Genomic DNA, 16,205 nt, shown 5'->3' with positions numbered 1-16,205 from the left:
TCTGACAGCCTGCTTAACTAAACAGTGGCTATCTTGGGGTCAGGAGGAGAGGGAGTATGAGAAAGTTGGGATGGTTTGTATGTGCTCAGTCGCTCAGTTACATCTGACTCTTCTCGGCTCCATGGACTGTAGACTGCCATGCTCCTCTATCCGAGGAATTTTCCAGGCAAGAATACTGAAATGGATTGCCATTTCCTCCTCCAGCAGATCTTCCTGACCCAGGAATTGAAACCATGTCTCTTGCATCTCCTGCATTGGCAGGCAGATTCTTTACCACTGCATCACCTGGGAACCCCCAGGATGGTATTACTACCAGTTATTTTTTATTCTCTTTACACTTATGTATTGTTTGACTTTTCAGTAAATAAGTACTGAACACACATTCCTTTCCTAATAAAAAATGAAACAATATATTGGGTTGGCCAAAAAGTTCATTTGGATTTTTTAGGAACATCATATGGAAAAACCCAAACAAACTTTTTTGGCCAACCCAATATTTCCTTTTCTGTTTTTGGTTTTAGAAATGGAAAGTTCATGATAAGCCTCCGTTCATGACACTCCACTTGCTATTCTGTCCTTGTGGAATTCCCTTCCTCCTATCAACCTCATCCACTTTACCTAACATTTACTTGTCTTTTAAGATTTACATTTGTTGATAAAAATTCAGTTAATGATCGAGTTAAGAGAAGAAAGAATTTTATTTGGGCCAATTTGATCATTATAACCTGGGAGACAGACTCTCAGAAGCTCTGAGAACTGTTCCACTTGTTAGAAGTCAAGGCTAGTCACCTACGTTTTGGAGGCAATGGATTGTACATCAAAATGATACCCTGACATTTTACATAAAGTTCACCAAAGATACATAATCTGGGTAAGTATCTACAAAGTGAGCAGTAAATCACCACGACCCCTTGCATAGTTGGGAAAGAATGCTAAACTTCAATAATTTACCTTACCGACCTCAGAAGAAGGGTAAAAACACTGATTTTTGTGGTAAGCATTCCCACGTTTCAGGAGGTCTGGCTCATGCATAATGCATATGCCCATTGTACAGTAGGGAGGGCCAGTGCAGGCAGGGAATATGTTATGCTAACATTTTCTTGTCCAGCTTTAAAATATAAATTTCATTCCATCACCTTCAATCTTACCTCCACAAAGTTCTCCCCTCATTGTGAGGCTAAATTAGATGTCTTTCTACTATGCTCCTATCCTTGTTTAATGATTAGAATTGTTAACTTAAACACTAAGTTATGATCTTAAGGATAAGAATATCTTGATAGACTTCACATTTACAGTAAGCACGTGTCCTAGTACATGATAGGAATCAATAATGTATTTTTTTAAAGATTTTCTTCAGTTCAGTTCAGTTGCTCAGTTGTGTCCGACTCTTTGCGACCCTATGGACTGCAGCATGCCAGGCCTCCCTGTCCATCACCAACTCTGGGAGTTCACCCAAACTCATGTCCATTGAGTCGGTGATGCCATCCAACCATCTCATCCTCTGTCATCCCCTTCTCCTCTCGCCTTCAATCATTCCCAGCATCAGGGTCTTTTCCAGTGAGTCAGTTCTTCGCATCATGTGGCCAAAGTATTGCTGTTTCAGCTTCAACATCAGTCCTTCCAATGAACACCCAGGACTGATCTCCTTTAGGATGGACTGGATGGATCTCCTTGCAGTCCAAGCGACTCTCAAGAGTCTTCTCCAACACCACAGTTCAAAAGCATCAATTCTTCGGTGCTCAGCTCTCTATAGTCCAACTCTCACATCCATACATGACCACTGGAAAAACCATAGCCTTGACCAGATGGACCTTTGTCCATCTAGACAAAGTAATGTCTCTGCTTTTGAATATACTGTCTAGTTTGGTCATAACTTTCCTTCCAAGGAATAAACATCTTTTAATTTCATGGCTGCAATCAACATCTGCAGTGATTTTGGAGCCCAGAAAAATAAAAGTCAGCCACTGTTTCCACTGTTTCCCCATCTATTTGCCATGAAGTGATGGGACCAGATACCATGATCTTAGTTTTCTGAATGTTGAGCTTTAAGCCAACTTTTTCACTCTCCTCTTTCACATTCATCAAGAGGCTCTTTAGTTCTTCTTCACTTTCTGCCATAAGGGTGGTGTCGTCTGCGTATCTGAGGTTATTGATATTTCTCTCGGCAATCTTGATTCCAGCTTGTGCTTCCTCCAGTCCAACATTTTCCGTGATGTCCTCTGCATACAAGTTAAATAAGCAGGGTGACAATATACAGGCGTGACATGCTCCTTTTCCTATTTAGAACCAGTCTGTTGTTCCATATCCATTTCTCACTGTTGCTTCCTGACCTGCATATAGATTTCTCAAGAGGCAGGTCAGGTGGTCTGGTATTCCCATCTCTTTCAGAATTTTCCACAGTTTATTGTGATCCACACAGTCAAAGGCTTTGGCATAGTCAATAAAGCAGAAATAGATGTTTTTCTGGAACTCTCTTGCTTTTTCGATGATCCAGCGGATACTGGCAATTTGATCTCTGGTTCCTCTGCCTTTTCTAAAACTAGCTTGAACATCTGGATTTCACGGTTCACATATTGCTGAAGCTTGGCTTGGAGAATTTTGAGCATTACTTTACTAGTGTGTGAGATGAGTGCAATTGTAATGTGGACCAGTTTTAAAGTCTTTGTTGAATTTGTTACAATATTGCTTCTATTTTTTATGTTTTGCTTTTTGGCCTCGAATCATGTGGGGTCCTAGCTGTCCGACCAGGGGTCAAACTTGCACCCCCTGCATTGTGAGGCCAAGTCTCAACCACTGGACTGCTAGCTGTTGTTCAGTCACTATGTTGTGTCTGGCTCTTTGCAACCCTGTGGACTGCAGCATGCCAGGTTTCCCTGTCCTTCACTGCTTCCCGGAGTTTGCTCAAATTCATGAGCTCTGCTGTGCAGGGCCACCCAAGATAGGTCATAGTAGAGAGTTCTGACAAGATGCGGTCCACTGGAGAAGGGAATGGCAAGCCACTTCAGTGTTCTTGCCTTGAGAAGCCCATGGGCAATATGAGAAGGACCACCAGGGAAGTTCCTAAATGTTTGTTGAATGGATGGAGGAATAAGCGAATGAATGGATGGTTAAGTGATTAAAAGTAGGCCCTAACTTGGTTTGTTGTGAACAACTTGTGTAAGAACACTTGCCATATGAAAGAAGTCAGCCAGAACCCACCTTAAGATTGTTCTGTGTGTTGGAGGCACTTAATTAAGACTCCGTTCCTGTTGGCTAACCATTTGTGCTACTTTAGGGAGTCTACAAGCTTGTCACCAGGAATTCTTGGGACCCTCTCCTCTGCAGTTGTGACCCCTGGAGTGATCTGGTATATGTACATGTGGTAACAGGAAAGTTTCACTTCTAACCTCACAGCAGCCTCAGAAGAAATGTGCTTCTTGCAGTCCAGCTGTAAGTCAGAATGTGAAGCAATATTTATGGATGGTGGTGAGGTTCATATTCCTTTATACTCACAGCAACATAGAAACTATCCTAACCCTAAATTCACTCATAACACTGTTTTCTTGGTGTGGCAAAGTACATTATAAAATTTAAAAGCTGGCATATAAATTCATGAAAGTTTAACTTGTTTGTGTATGTGTGCATGTGTTTGTGTGGGACTGCCTGTAAGATCAGTAGGCAGACTTACTGTGTTTGGCTTTAGAGGAAGAGATTTCTCTATTTTTTTTTTTTTTTGGAGATTTCTCTATTTTTTAAACTTTTTCTTTAGGATAAGTTGCTTATTTTTATAATTTTAGGTTGGCATATTTTAATTTACTGCTACATTTCTTTTTAATAAGTAAATGCTAATAAGTAAATACTGTATCTTTTTAACAAATTTGGAGGCAGATTGCAAGGCAAATTTTAGTATAGTAAAATTTAGTATAGTATAATATAGTAGAAACTTATGGCCCCAAATACCTGAATTATGCTTGATACATGATCTGATTATAAATACCAAGTGTTTAGTACTTTGTTAATTTAAAAATTAAATCTCTTAGGTTTAGAAGATGGTCCAAATTATGTTTCTTTTTCATGGGTCTATTAAGAACTATGCCACTAGAGGGCTCTGAATACCACATTTCAGTTCATTTACGTATGTAGTAATACTAATGCAATAATATTGGCAGTATTGGCTAATGCTGTCTTCCCAATGAACATGTCTTAGAAAAATTTTAGAATAGCACAATTTAAGCATAGCACAATATGAGAAATATTGCTTTTTTAAATAAAAATAATAACTATCTTCAGAAATATTTTGGTGATCTAAGGAACATGCATGATAATATATGAACCTTTGAAAATTTTAAAGTTCAAGTTAAGAATAGCCTTTGGACTTACCTAGTGGTCCAGTGGTTAAGAATCTGCTTACCATTGCAGGGGACATGGGTTTGATCCCTGGTCTGGGAAGATTCCACATACCACAGGGTAGCTAAGCCCCTGCACTGCCGCTAGAGAGTAGCCCCTCTTGTGCAACAGTGAAGACCAAATGCAACCAAACAATAAATGGATAAAATAAAATGATTTTTAAAAGAATAGCCTTTGTCTTTAAGATACTCTAAACAGATTTAACATAAATGTGAGTATGTATCTATTGTATATATCTAATATGTGCTTCCCAGGTGGCGCTAGTGGTAAAGAATCAGCCTGCCGGTGCAGGAGATGCAAAAGACCCAGGTTCAGTCTCTGGGTTGGGAAGATCCCCTGGAGAAGGGAATGGCAACCCACTCCAGTTTTCTTGCCTGGAAAATTCCATGGACAGAGGAGCCTGGCAGTCTACAGTTCATGGGGCTGCAAAAAGTTGTACATGACCAAGTGACTAAGCACACACACATATATTTAATATAAATATGAGTCTGTGTAATATGTAAAACATATATATGAAACATAAAATTTACTAATTATCTTCTATATGAAATTTGATTGAGGAGGAGAAGTGTAACAGTTACCATATATTCTGATATATGTAATGAGAGAGATTAGGCATAGCAGTTGAGAGAGAAATAAATCCAAAAAAGAAAAGAACAGAATTGAACAGATTGGAAGTCTTCTCTGATGAGATAGCATTTGAGCTAAATCTCTTGATAGGTATGGAGGAGTTTAGATGGAAAGGAAATTATTCTGCTCAGAGGAAAAAGTATGGAGAAAGTGCCTTAGAGATTTGAGGACTTCTTGGCATCGTCATGGATAGATTTAGAGTCTATGAGAATAGCCCACATGAAAAAACCTACCTTTAAGAGTCAACAACCTTCAGCTTCCCACAAATTTACTTGGACCACCCATTTACCTGGTCATACCTTGGACCTTGTTCTGTTTCTTTACTCACTCAGCAAATATTTTTTTGAATGCCTACTTATATATGTTGGCACTATCTGGCCCTCAGGGGACAGTGGTGATGGGCAAATGAGATTCCTGCTCTCATGATTTATAATACTTGCAAGTCAGGAGAAGCCAACAAGTCAGAAAAAACTGGGGATAGCTGATATTAATAAATGCCATATGCAGAATTAAGCAGGAGGGTATGGTAGGAGTGACTGGTAGTAGCTAAATTGGATGGTTACAGATGGCTAGTGTGATTAGTTCCTATTAAAGCTGAGGCCGAAATGGCCAGAGGGAATCAGCTATATAATGACAAAGGTCATTAGACAGAAGTGAGGACCAGGAAGAAGGCCAGTGGACTGATGCGGAGTGGACAAGGAAGAAAGTGGTATGTGATGATGTGAGAGAGGAAAGCAGAAGCCAGGTGAAGCAGGGCTTTGCAGGCCAGAGGGAGAAGTTAAGATTTTACTGTAGATTCAATGAGATGCCATTAGAGGGCTATTTAAGTAGGAGAGTGGCATGGTTCATGACTTAGAAAGGTTGTTCTGACCACTGTGCAGAGAACAAATTGTGAGGGCCTAAAGTGGAAGCATGGTGCGTGTGTGTACGGTTTCAGTCCTGTCCGACTCTTTGCGACCGCAAGGACTGTAGGGTCTCCTGCCTAGCAGGCAGATTCTTTACCATGTGAGTCACCAAGGAAGGCTTGCAGTTGGTAAAGAACCCGCCAGTGCAGGAGACTCAAGAGGTACAGGTTCAATCCCTGGGTTGGGAAGATCCCCTGGAGAAGGAAATGGCAACCCACTCCAGTACTCTTGCCTGGAAAATTCCATGGACAGTGGAGCCTGGTGGTCTTGGTGGGTTATAATCCATGGGGTCGCAAAGAGTTGGACACGACTGAGTGACACTCACTCACACCAACTGTGCAACCTGGAAAGCCCTAGAAACATGGTCAGTTCAGTTCAGTCTGGTCACTCAGTCGTGTCCGACTCTTTGTGACTGTATGAGCCACAGCACGCCAGGCCTCCCTGTCCATCACCAACTCCCAGAGTCCACCCAAACTCATGTCCATTGAGTCGGTGATGCCATCCAGCCATCTCATCCTCTGTCATCCCCTTCTCCTCCTGCCTTCAATCTTTCCCAGCATCAGGGTCTTTTCAAATGAGTCAGCTCTTCGCATCAGGTGGCCAAAGTATTGGAGTTTCAGCTTCAGCATCAGTCCTTCCAATGAACACCCAGGACTGATCTCCTTTAGGATGGAGTGGATGGATCTCCTTGCAGTCCAAGGGACTCTCAAGAGTCTCCTCCAACACCACAGTTCAAAAGCATCAATTCTTCGGCACTCAGCTTTCTTTACAGTCCAACTCTCACATCCATACATGACTACTGGAAAAACCATAGCCTTGACTAGACGGACCTTTGTTGACAAAGTAATATCTCTGCTTTTTAATATGCTATCTAGGTTGGTCATAACTTTCCTTCCAAGGAGTAAGCATCTTTTAATTTCATGGCTGCAATCAACATCTGCAGTGATTTTGGAGCCCAGAAAAATAAAGTCTGCCACCGTTTCCACTGTTTCCCCATTTATTTGCCATGAAGTGATGGGACCGGATGCCATGATCTTAGTTTTTTTTGAATGTTGAGTTTTAAGCCAGCCTTTTCACTCTCTTCTTTCACTTTCATCAATAGGCTCTTCACTTCCTCTTCACTTTCTTTCTGCCCTAAGGGTGGTGTCATCTGCGTATCTGAGGTTATTGATATTTCTCCTGGCAATCTTGATTCCAGCTTGTGCTTCCTCCAGTCCAACATTTTCCATGATGTACTCTGCATATAAGTTAAATAAGCAGGGTGACAATATACAGCCTTGATATACTCCTTTCCCAGTTTGGAACCAGTCTGTTGTTCCATGTCCAGTTCTAACTGTTGCTTCTTGACCTGCCTACACATTTCTCAGGAGTCAGGTCAGGTGGTCTGGTATTCCCATCTCTTTAAGAATTTTCCATAGTTTGTTGTGATCTACACAAAGATTTGGCGTAATCAATAAAGCAGCAGTAGATGTTTTTCTGGAATTCTCTTGCTTTTTCTATGATTCAACAGATGTTGGCAATTTGATCTCTGCTTCCTCTGCCTTTTCTAAATATGTAAAGTAGGGTAGAATCTAAATTTATTTTATTTCAGATCTTAGTGAGCACTCTCAAAACACTTACCATATAAACCTAAGTTTTTCCTATTGACCTGAAATGCCATATGCTACATTCCCAAGTGGCTCCTGAGATCTATTTCTGGAATTTCTACTCAGCTTTCATTATCTTATTCATGATCCAAGTTATGTTTTTATTCAAATTCAAGTTACATACATATTAAAATACCACATTACAGTAACTGCACATTAATCAAGTTGCAATGAAAAATACTTTGCTAGTGTCCTATGAAGTTCTTCCATGTTAGAAGCCAATTCATAAACCAGTTGAACCAAGATGTCATTGAAAAAGTTATACTTTAACTACCTTCTCTGCTTCCTATTCTGTCCACATTTCCACACAAACAGTTTTTAAAATGTTATTTTTAAAATGGACTTCTTATAAATTTAGTGTAATTCAAAGAAAAACTCCACTTTGGTAATTGTTGAGACTTGACAAAACACTATGCATTAAAATTTAGCTATAGGAAAAAAGTATGTGGAAAATTTTCTGAAACAGTTATGTTGAAAGAGTACTTTTCTTTAGCAGATATAAACATGATGATAATGTGAAGAAAGAAGCATTTTTTCCAGCTTCATTGCCAAGAAACAGAAGGAGCTTTTAGAATGTGTAAAACGCTGAAGGATTATAGGATCAATAAATGTGGTTTGGAGTTTACTTTTTGAGCAGGAGTATGTTCTAGCCCTGATGACAGGAAAACATTCTAGAATAGTTATCAAGATTCAGGAGCTTGCACCAGAGTGTAAATTGACCCATTGCTTCCATTCTCTAGAAGTCTAGCTTCAAAAAAGAGTCAATTAAGCTAAAGAATAACATAAAATTATAAAAATTGTGAATTAAAGCACAATATTTTGAGCTAAATACAAGATTATTCTATTATGTGATGAATGAGATGCCGATAAATTCCTGTTGTTGCATACTGAAGTACTGTGGTTATCAAGGTTCTGTTGAAAAGGTATAAATTCTCTGGTCTCCCTGCCAGGTAGAAAACCAGTCTGATCTACATGCTGAAGAATTCTCAAATGTTTGAAACTGTGAATTGGAAAGCCTGACTCCCTTGGTGGTTTGATATCTTTTGATACTGTTGTCAGAGAAAATCTCCTTCCTGTAAGAAAGAAATGCAGCTGGCTTTTTAATGGTAGAGAATATCAAAGGTCACCTAGATGTCCCATGGGCATCTCAAATTCAACATATCCACAATCAGATTTACTGCTTTTTCCCCCCAAACCAATTCTTCCTTTTCTTGATAATTGTTACCACCATCTGTCTTATTACCTAAGCCAAGCATTTGAAAATCAGTTTTCTATATCCATTCTCCATCCAGGCTATGTTGATTTACTTCCTCATCATCTCTCATCTAAGCTCCTTCTAATGACCCTGATTGCATCTATCTTGACTTATGCCCTGATCCTCTTACCTTGGACTTCCTACTCTGAATATTTATTTGTTTGTTTGTTTTATTTTATTGACTTATTCAGCTGTATCAGGTCTTAGCTGCATCATGTGGGATCTTTTGTTGCGGTGCTCGGACCCTCTAGTTGTGGCGCAGGCTCCGGAGCACAGGGTCTCAGTAGCCACAGCACTTGGGCTTAGTTCCTCTGCATCATATGAGACCCTAGTTCCCTGACCAGGGATCCAACCCGTGTTCCCTGCAATGCAAGACAGACTCTCAACCACTGGACCAACAAGAAAGTCCCTGGATTCCCTACTCTTTACTAAGCGATACGTCATCATCTGGCCACCAGAAGAAACCCTTTCCAAATGCATTTCTTTGTGTTACTTTCCTAGTAAGTCTTTTGGGGGCTCTCTTCTACACATGGAAGAAAATTTAATCTTTAGAGCGGCATCCAAGGCTCTCCACAAGTTGGACCTTGCCTCTCTCCAGCTTCAAATCTTTACCCTCCTAGCCTGTCTCATTCCAACTATACCTGACCACTTGAGGGTGTTTGGAACCCTCTGTTTTGCTTCATACCTTTCCTCCTTCACTCACACTTGGAATTCTCTCCCACCATTTTTGAGAAGACCTAATTATCTTTCAAGATTTAGTTCAAACTTTACCACCTTCCTGTAGTGTTTTCCATTTTTACCACCCACAGACTGTTTTCCCACAGAATTAACCAGTCTTCCTTTGCATTTCTCTTGTGGACCCCTTCCTGCACTATAGCACCCACTTTGTTTACCTGCTTCCCTAGTAGACTGGCAGTTCCTTAAGCAAGGACCTTGGCTTTTTCTTTCTTTTTACTCCTAGTATCTAGTGATGCCTGTACAATTCAGACAGTCAGTAAAGCTTCATTGAATGAATGAGTTAGTAAGTGAGAAGGGTCAGGGGCTTGATGAAAAGGTTGACAGAGAATGCATAGTATTAAAACTGGACAAGAGGAAGATACAGGGAAATACAGTGATGAGAGTAAGAGAAAAGATCATTTACTAAGAAGGACTTGGCTTTGTATGGTAGATGAGGATGAGCAGCATGGTGGGATTAACTGATGTTAAGCTTCTGACTAGGATTCTGGTGTAAGATTCTTTCTTCTATTGCTGTATAAAAGGACAGGTGGTGTTTGAGGGCAAATGAATTTTTCTGGATATAATCCTTCCTATTTGCAAATGTTAGCACACACATGCTAAAGTTTTATAGTAGCACTGCATTTATCTAGTAGTTTACAGTGTACAACGTTCTTTACTTTTATTATTTTATTGGACCCTCAGACCAGTTATCTCCATAAGCTTCAGTTCCCTTTTTGTAAAATGAAGATATAGCTTACGATTGTTTACAAGAAGTATTATATGTCTAATGCACAGATGCATACCAAATCAGCTGTTAGATCAGGGCCTTGTGACTCGTAATGGTTAAATGACTTGCTTAAGTTCACAAAGGTAAGTTAATGGCGTGCGTGTGTGCTCAGTCATTCAGTCATGTCTGATTCTTTGCGACCCCATGGACTGGAGCCTGCCAGGATCCTCTGTCCCTGGGATTTTCCAGCAGGAATATTGGAGTGGGTTGCCATTTCTTACTCCGGGGGATCATCCTGACCCAGGGATCAAACCCACATCTCCTGCACTGGCTGGCAAATTCTTTACCACTGTGCCACATGGCATGTTTAAATTCCTCTGTCTTCTTTTTGTAAATAGTATTCTGTTTTGCTATACCAGGATATAATAATATCTTCTACATTACTTAGGGCATGGCATATTTAATTTTCTTGAGAGGCTTACCCAAAAACAGGCTTTGGAATTACTCAGAGAGTTTATTGCCAAAATCAAGCAAAGTCAAAAACTTGGCTAAAACCAAAATGCCAGTATAAATAATATTTGTATAGCTTGCATGGCTTTCTAGTCCCTCTGTTTTATGCTTGGGGATTTTCCACAGAGAATCTGAGCAACTAGCTCCTGGCCTTGTGAGGTTTTAAATTAATTTTTAAAGTATTATTTTTGAGTCCAGTTTAAGACCAGAGCAAGTGTCCATCTGGGGTCCTGGAATTAAGGTAGCAGAAACCTAGTGGGGACTAGAATAGGAAGAGAGTGAGCCTGGGCTGGGCTGTGACACTGACAATCACCCCCATCTGTCCTTGTGTCCTCTGCAGTGTCCTGTCCAGGAAGAACCTGAAACCACAAAATATGAAATGGAGATGAAATTACTAAGTGAAACAGTTTCAGCAGGTATTCTTCTAAGTCACATTTTTAGAATTTAACTTGACTGGGATTTTCTGCTTACAAAAGAAACACAGGGATATTAGAAAATCAACTCAGATGTTGCAGAAGTATATTTAAAGTGAAAATTCTTCCTCATCTCTCTTCTGAGATAACCAGTGTTAACAATTCTTTTGAATTCGTTGTATTCTGTGTCTGTTTCTCTCTCTTTTTGATTTTAAATAAAACCATCATATTTTATGCTATATGATATGAATATTATATGAATTTCATATTATATGAATATTCTTATTGAAAGTTACTTTTTTTTCACCTAACAATATTTGTTATTGTACATACACACATGAAACACAGTACATATTCTACTTAAATGAATAATATTCAACATTATTCTAAGTCAGAACACATTGGTAATCTTACTTTTTAAAGTATCTATGTAATGCCCTGGGAAATTATCATCTATTAATAAGGACTTAAATAAGGTTATTTCTAAATTTTTTTGTTATTACAAGCAATATTGCCTTAAACATTCATAAGCACACATACAAAGTTAGAAATTTCTTCACACTTTTGTATTTAGTCTTATCCTGGCAAATAACAGTTGGATACAGTTTTAAAATGTCAAGATGATAGTGATGTCTAATTTGCAGAACTTCTAGTTTGAGATTTATGTAATCTCTTTCATTAACTTTATCATTTTGCTTCTTTCCCAGAAACTCCTTAAGAATATATTTTTTATACAGTTCTTAGCATAGTTTTTATAACAGACTTCTTGTCCACCTCACTTTTTCCAATGCACTTTTGTGTCAACAGTCAAGTAGGTTTATATCATTATAACTTTTCTGTAATCCTTATGAGATAATTTACCTATGAAAAATATAAATGGAGCCCTCCCCTGCACCCTAACATTATGCATGCCTATTCCCACTTTGAAGTGAATGATTTTGAATTAACCACATTCTGGAAATGTGTAGTTGCTAAATAAAAATTTTCTTTACCAGTATTAGAATGCTTTCATTTCCCTACTAAGAAAATACAGAAATGTTATGATCTATTTAGAAACTCAATCAATCTGATTAATTTCAGCACAGGAGTTGCTGCTAGAGAATGCTTGTGAAAAACCCTATTTCCTTGAAGAAGATGAGGTTGATTTATGCCAGTTCACAACCCTGGGTGGAGTGTACCACTTGGATATTTTGGAGCTTCCTCCACAGTGTAAACCAATGAAAGGCTGGATGATTGTGGAAGTAGGTTGATTCTTGAATCAAAATTTATGGATAAAATAATTTCTCATGCTTTATCTGAAATGATTTAACATCTATTTAACCCTGAAATTATTTAACATCTATTTAACCCTAAAATGATTTAACCCTATTAAACAAGGACAAATGCAGAAAATGTAATTTTAAGCTGTCTTGAATTTCTGAATCAAAATCAGACACTAAAGGAGAGGAATCTGAAATAATAATGGATTTTAAAACTAGAATTCATACATGTTAACTTAATTGTAAACCTGTAACACTGTTTATATTATGCCAATTTGGCCATAATAATGACAGTCATTTTCAGAGGTCATCAAATTTTTTCTGTAAAGGGCCAGGTGGTAAATATTTTCAGCTTTGTGAGCCGTACCAGCTCTGTTGCAACTCCTCAGCTCTGCCATTGTAACATTAAAGTAGCCATTGGTAAATGAATGGACATGGCTGTGTTCCAGTTAAACTTATTTTACAAAAACTGGTGGGGGCCGGATTTTCCAGGGACCATAGTTTGTGGATTCTAGTCTAAATCAGTGGTTCCCAGCATGTGGTCCCTCGACCAGAAGCATCAACATCATTGGCATCATCTGAGAATTTGCTAGAAATGCAAATTCATTGCCCCCACCTCAATCCTACTGAATCAGAAAGTTTGGAGGTAAGACTCAGCAGTCTGTGTTTTAGCAAGACACACCCCAAAGTTTGAGGACCACTGGTCTGCATCCTTGATATACAAGTGTGGTCCATGAACCTACAGCATCTGTATCACCTGAGAACTTGTTAGACATGCATCGTTTGGGACTTTACCTCAGGTCCACCGAATCTGCGTATTAACTGCACATGAAAGTTTGAAAAGCACTGATGTGGGCAATGCCAATGGTATTGATGCACAGATAGCATACATTGAGTAACAAGGATACTGATGGTAGCCGTTGTCAATCGTTTTTCAAGGAGTTCTCACTCTTGTTTCAGTGAGTGGTAACATTTGCACTAGTATTGACTTGATTTAACTTTTAGTGGCCTACACCCCAGATAATACCCAGTTATGGTAAAGAATCTGCTTGTAGTGCAGGAGACCTGGGTTCAATCCCTGGGTCGGGAAGATCCCCTGGAGAAAGGAATATTCTTGCCTGGAGAACTCCATGGACAGAGGAGCCTAGAAGAAGCCACAACTTCTTTATGCATAGGCACTCTTGAATTAGTGTAGTATTTATCTTTTTTTTTTTCATTATCACCCCTCCAAGGAGCCTTTGTAGACTTTTTTCCTAACTGTCCCCCATAAAATATTAATACCACATGTATACTGTATAGCTACATATGTGCTGTATGTATATTTGTGTTTTATACCTAAAAGAGTACAATTTTTTCATGACCCCTCTAAACTAATTTTTACCCTCTTAGGGATAATATTGCTGTTCCTTTCCCCTTCTCATAAATGAGAATGCAGTTATTAGGTTGACCCTGGAGAGATAATTTGGTTTGTAGCCCCTTTGAGGGGCTTCCCGAGGGGCTCAGCAATAAAGAATCCACCATCAATGCAGGAGACTCAGGAGACACAGGTTCGATCCCTAGGTCAGGAAGATTCCCTGGAAAAGGGCATGTTAACCCACTCCAGTATCCTTGCCTGGGATATCCCATGGACAGAGGAGCCTGGCGGCTACAGTCCATAGGGTCGCAAAGACTCGGACATAACTGAAGCGACTTAGCACGTAGCCACTTTGAAGAATCTATTTGAATCAGCCTTCCCTACCTCAGAAATACCTGAAGGGCAGAGTGGAGTCCAGAGAGACACCCTTTGGTGGAGGTAGGCTTTCAAAACTCTTTATCCATAGGAAGGTCTAAGCCTGAACTGGGAATTTCAAGGATGCATACAAAGATCTGGTGTTCCTGAATTTTGTCTTGGTATCGTGATTCTACTCTAGGTGCTCAATTGAGCCCAGAATATTCTCCATCACACTTATTTTTCTCTCCTGCAATGAAGAGACCTTCCTCATTTTCTAAGTCCCTTTTAAATAATCCCACACTTCCTCTAGAAGTTTTCCCCATCCAGTTTTTTTCCTCTCTTTTGTAACATTTGTAATCTCCTTCCCTTTCCTAGATCCATCTCTGCTAAATTCTGATAATAGACAAATCTTCTTTATCCCACAGACATCTGCTCTTGGCTTAATTTACTTTCTCCCCCTCACCACCCCCCCCTACTTTTTTAGGATGTAATTGATATATAACACTGCATAAGGTATGCAATATGATGATTTTTAATTAATTTCATTCATTTATTTCCACACTTCTCAAAAGGTTGCTTCTCATTCTTTCTGTCTTCACCCACACACCCTAACCAAGTTACTGGAACATGGGATTTGGGGTCCTATAGATCTACTGGGTTGGTCAAAAAAGTTTGTTCAGATCTTTCTATAAGATGTTAGGGGAAAACCCAAATGAACTTTTTGGCCAATCCAATACTTTTGGCTTCTGGTGCCTTCTTGAAGTAATTTTGTAATCTTTGGCACATTAATTGATTTTTCTAAGTCCCAGTTATCTTCTCTGTTCAATATATATCTCCTGGAATTATTGGAGAAATAAAATGAATAGTTAAGTCCCAGGCAGCTTAGAATCTGGCCCATAGGAGGGTTCTGAATTACATTCAAATGTAGTGATTTTTTCCCCTCAATCATTATCTTTAATTTTGTTGTGACATTTTGTTAGTCAATCTGTAGTGAAATGTGACCTAACTGCAGTGCTTATTTAACATATATAGCTTACTCTGCAATATATACATCACAAACTGTTACCAGTCAGCTTCTAACTTAGTATTATCTTGGTCATTTTTAAAAGATACTCAAAGAGGGATTACAGAAATATACATATCCTCCAGAAACTACAGAAGACCTTGAAACAGAAAATGTTTTCCCACCCATAGAGGTCATGCTTGAAGTTCACGAGAATGTAATCTTCTTTGAGAATCCTATGGTTGCAAGGTGGGATGCTGAAGGTACAATGATGACTTAACCAGCTTTGATAATTATGTAATGAAAAGAGGTATAACAATATAAATTCTTAAATCAAAATAGGAAATGGAGAATGTAAACTGAGTTTCTAATCATACATATTTCTGTGCCAATTCTAGAGTCTTTGTTTCCTTTTGATGGAAATGAAGAGGGATGTTTTTTAAAAAAAGGAAATGAGTAAAAATATCAAATAGTATAGCAAATCAAAAACAAATGAAAGCTTACTCTCTCTTGAAATGGACAAATAATTCAGATTGGGGTGATTAAAATTTGATTATTTTAATGTTAATGATTTATAAATTGCAAAGCTTATTACAACCAGGTACTGAGGATGGGAGTCTTCCCAGGCGGCTTAGTGGTAAAGAACCTGCCTGCCAAGCAGGAGACACAGATTCAATCCCTAGAGTGGGAAGGACCCCTGGAGAAGGAAATGGCAACCCACTCCAGTGTTCTTGCCTGGGAAATCCCATGGACATAGGAGACTGGCAGGCTACAGTCCATGGGTTCGCAGAGTTGGACACGATTTAGCAACTAAACAACAGCTGAGTGGGCAAATGGGAAGCCTGAGAAAGAGGAAAACCAACTACTATATGCCTCTATAACTTTTAACTATTGAACCATGGGAAGTTATTGCTTATTCAAATTGTTAAATATCAATAAATCAGAAGTGTTAACAAATATAAGTTAATGATTCACCAATTATTAACAAATACCTGATTTGGGGTTGGCAGGCTAAACTTTGAAAGGTCTTGGTCTTGTGAATT

At 39.0% G+C, this 16,205-nt stretch overlaps 1 protein-coding gene across 4 annotated transcripts in view; it reads left to right on the top strand.

Moving 5' to 3' along the window:
- Positions 1-16,205, top strand: part of DNAI7 (dynein axonemal intermediate chain 7) — a 74,631-nt gene that overhangs the window by 48,186 nt on the left and 10,240 nt on the right. For all 4 annotated transcript variants that reach the window (XM_043882664.1, XM_043882663.1, XM_043882661.1 and 1 more), the window contains 3 exons: positions 11,117-11,192; positions 12,270-12,430; positions 15,269-15,425. In XM_043882664.1, coding sequence (XP_043738599.1) covers positions 11,117-11,192; positions 12,270-12,430; positions 15,269-15,425 — 394 coding nt within the window. The remainder of the gene's footprint in view (positions 1-11,116; positions 11,193-12,269; positions 12,431-15,268; positions 15,426-16,205) is intronic.

This window comes from Cervus elaphus, chromosome 22, assembly GCF_910594005.1.
Source record: "Cervus elaphus chromosome 22, mCerEla1.1, whole genome shotgun sequence".
Lineage (NCBI taxonomy): Eukaryota > Metazoa > Chordata > Mammalia > Artiodactyla > Cervidae > Cervus > Cervus elaphus.
This window is presented reverse-complemented; position numbering and strand designations above follow the sequence as displayed.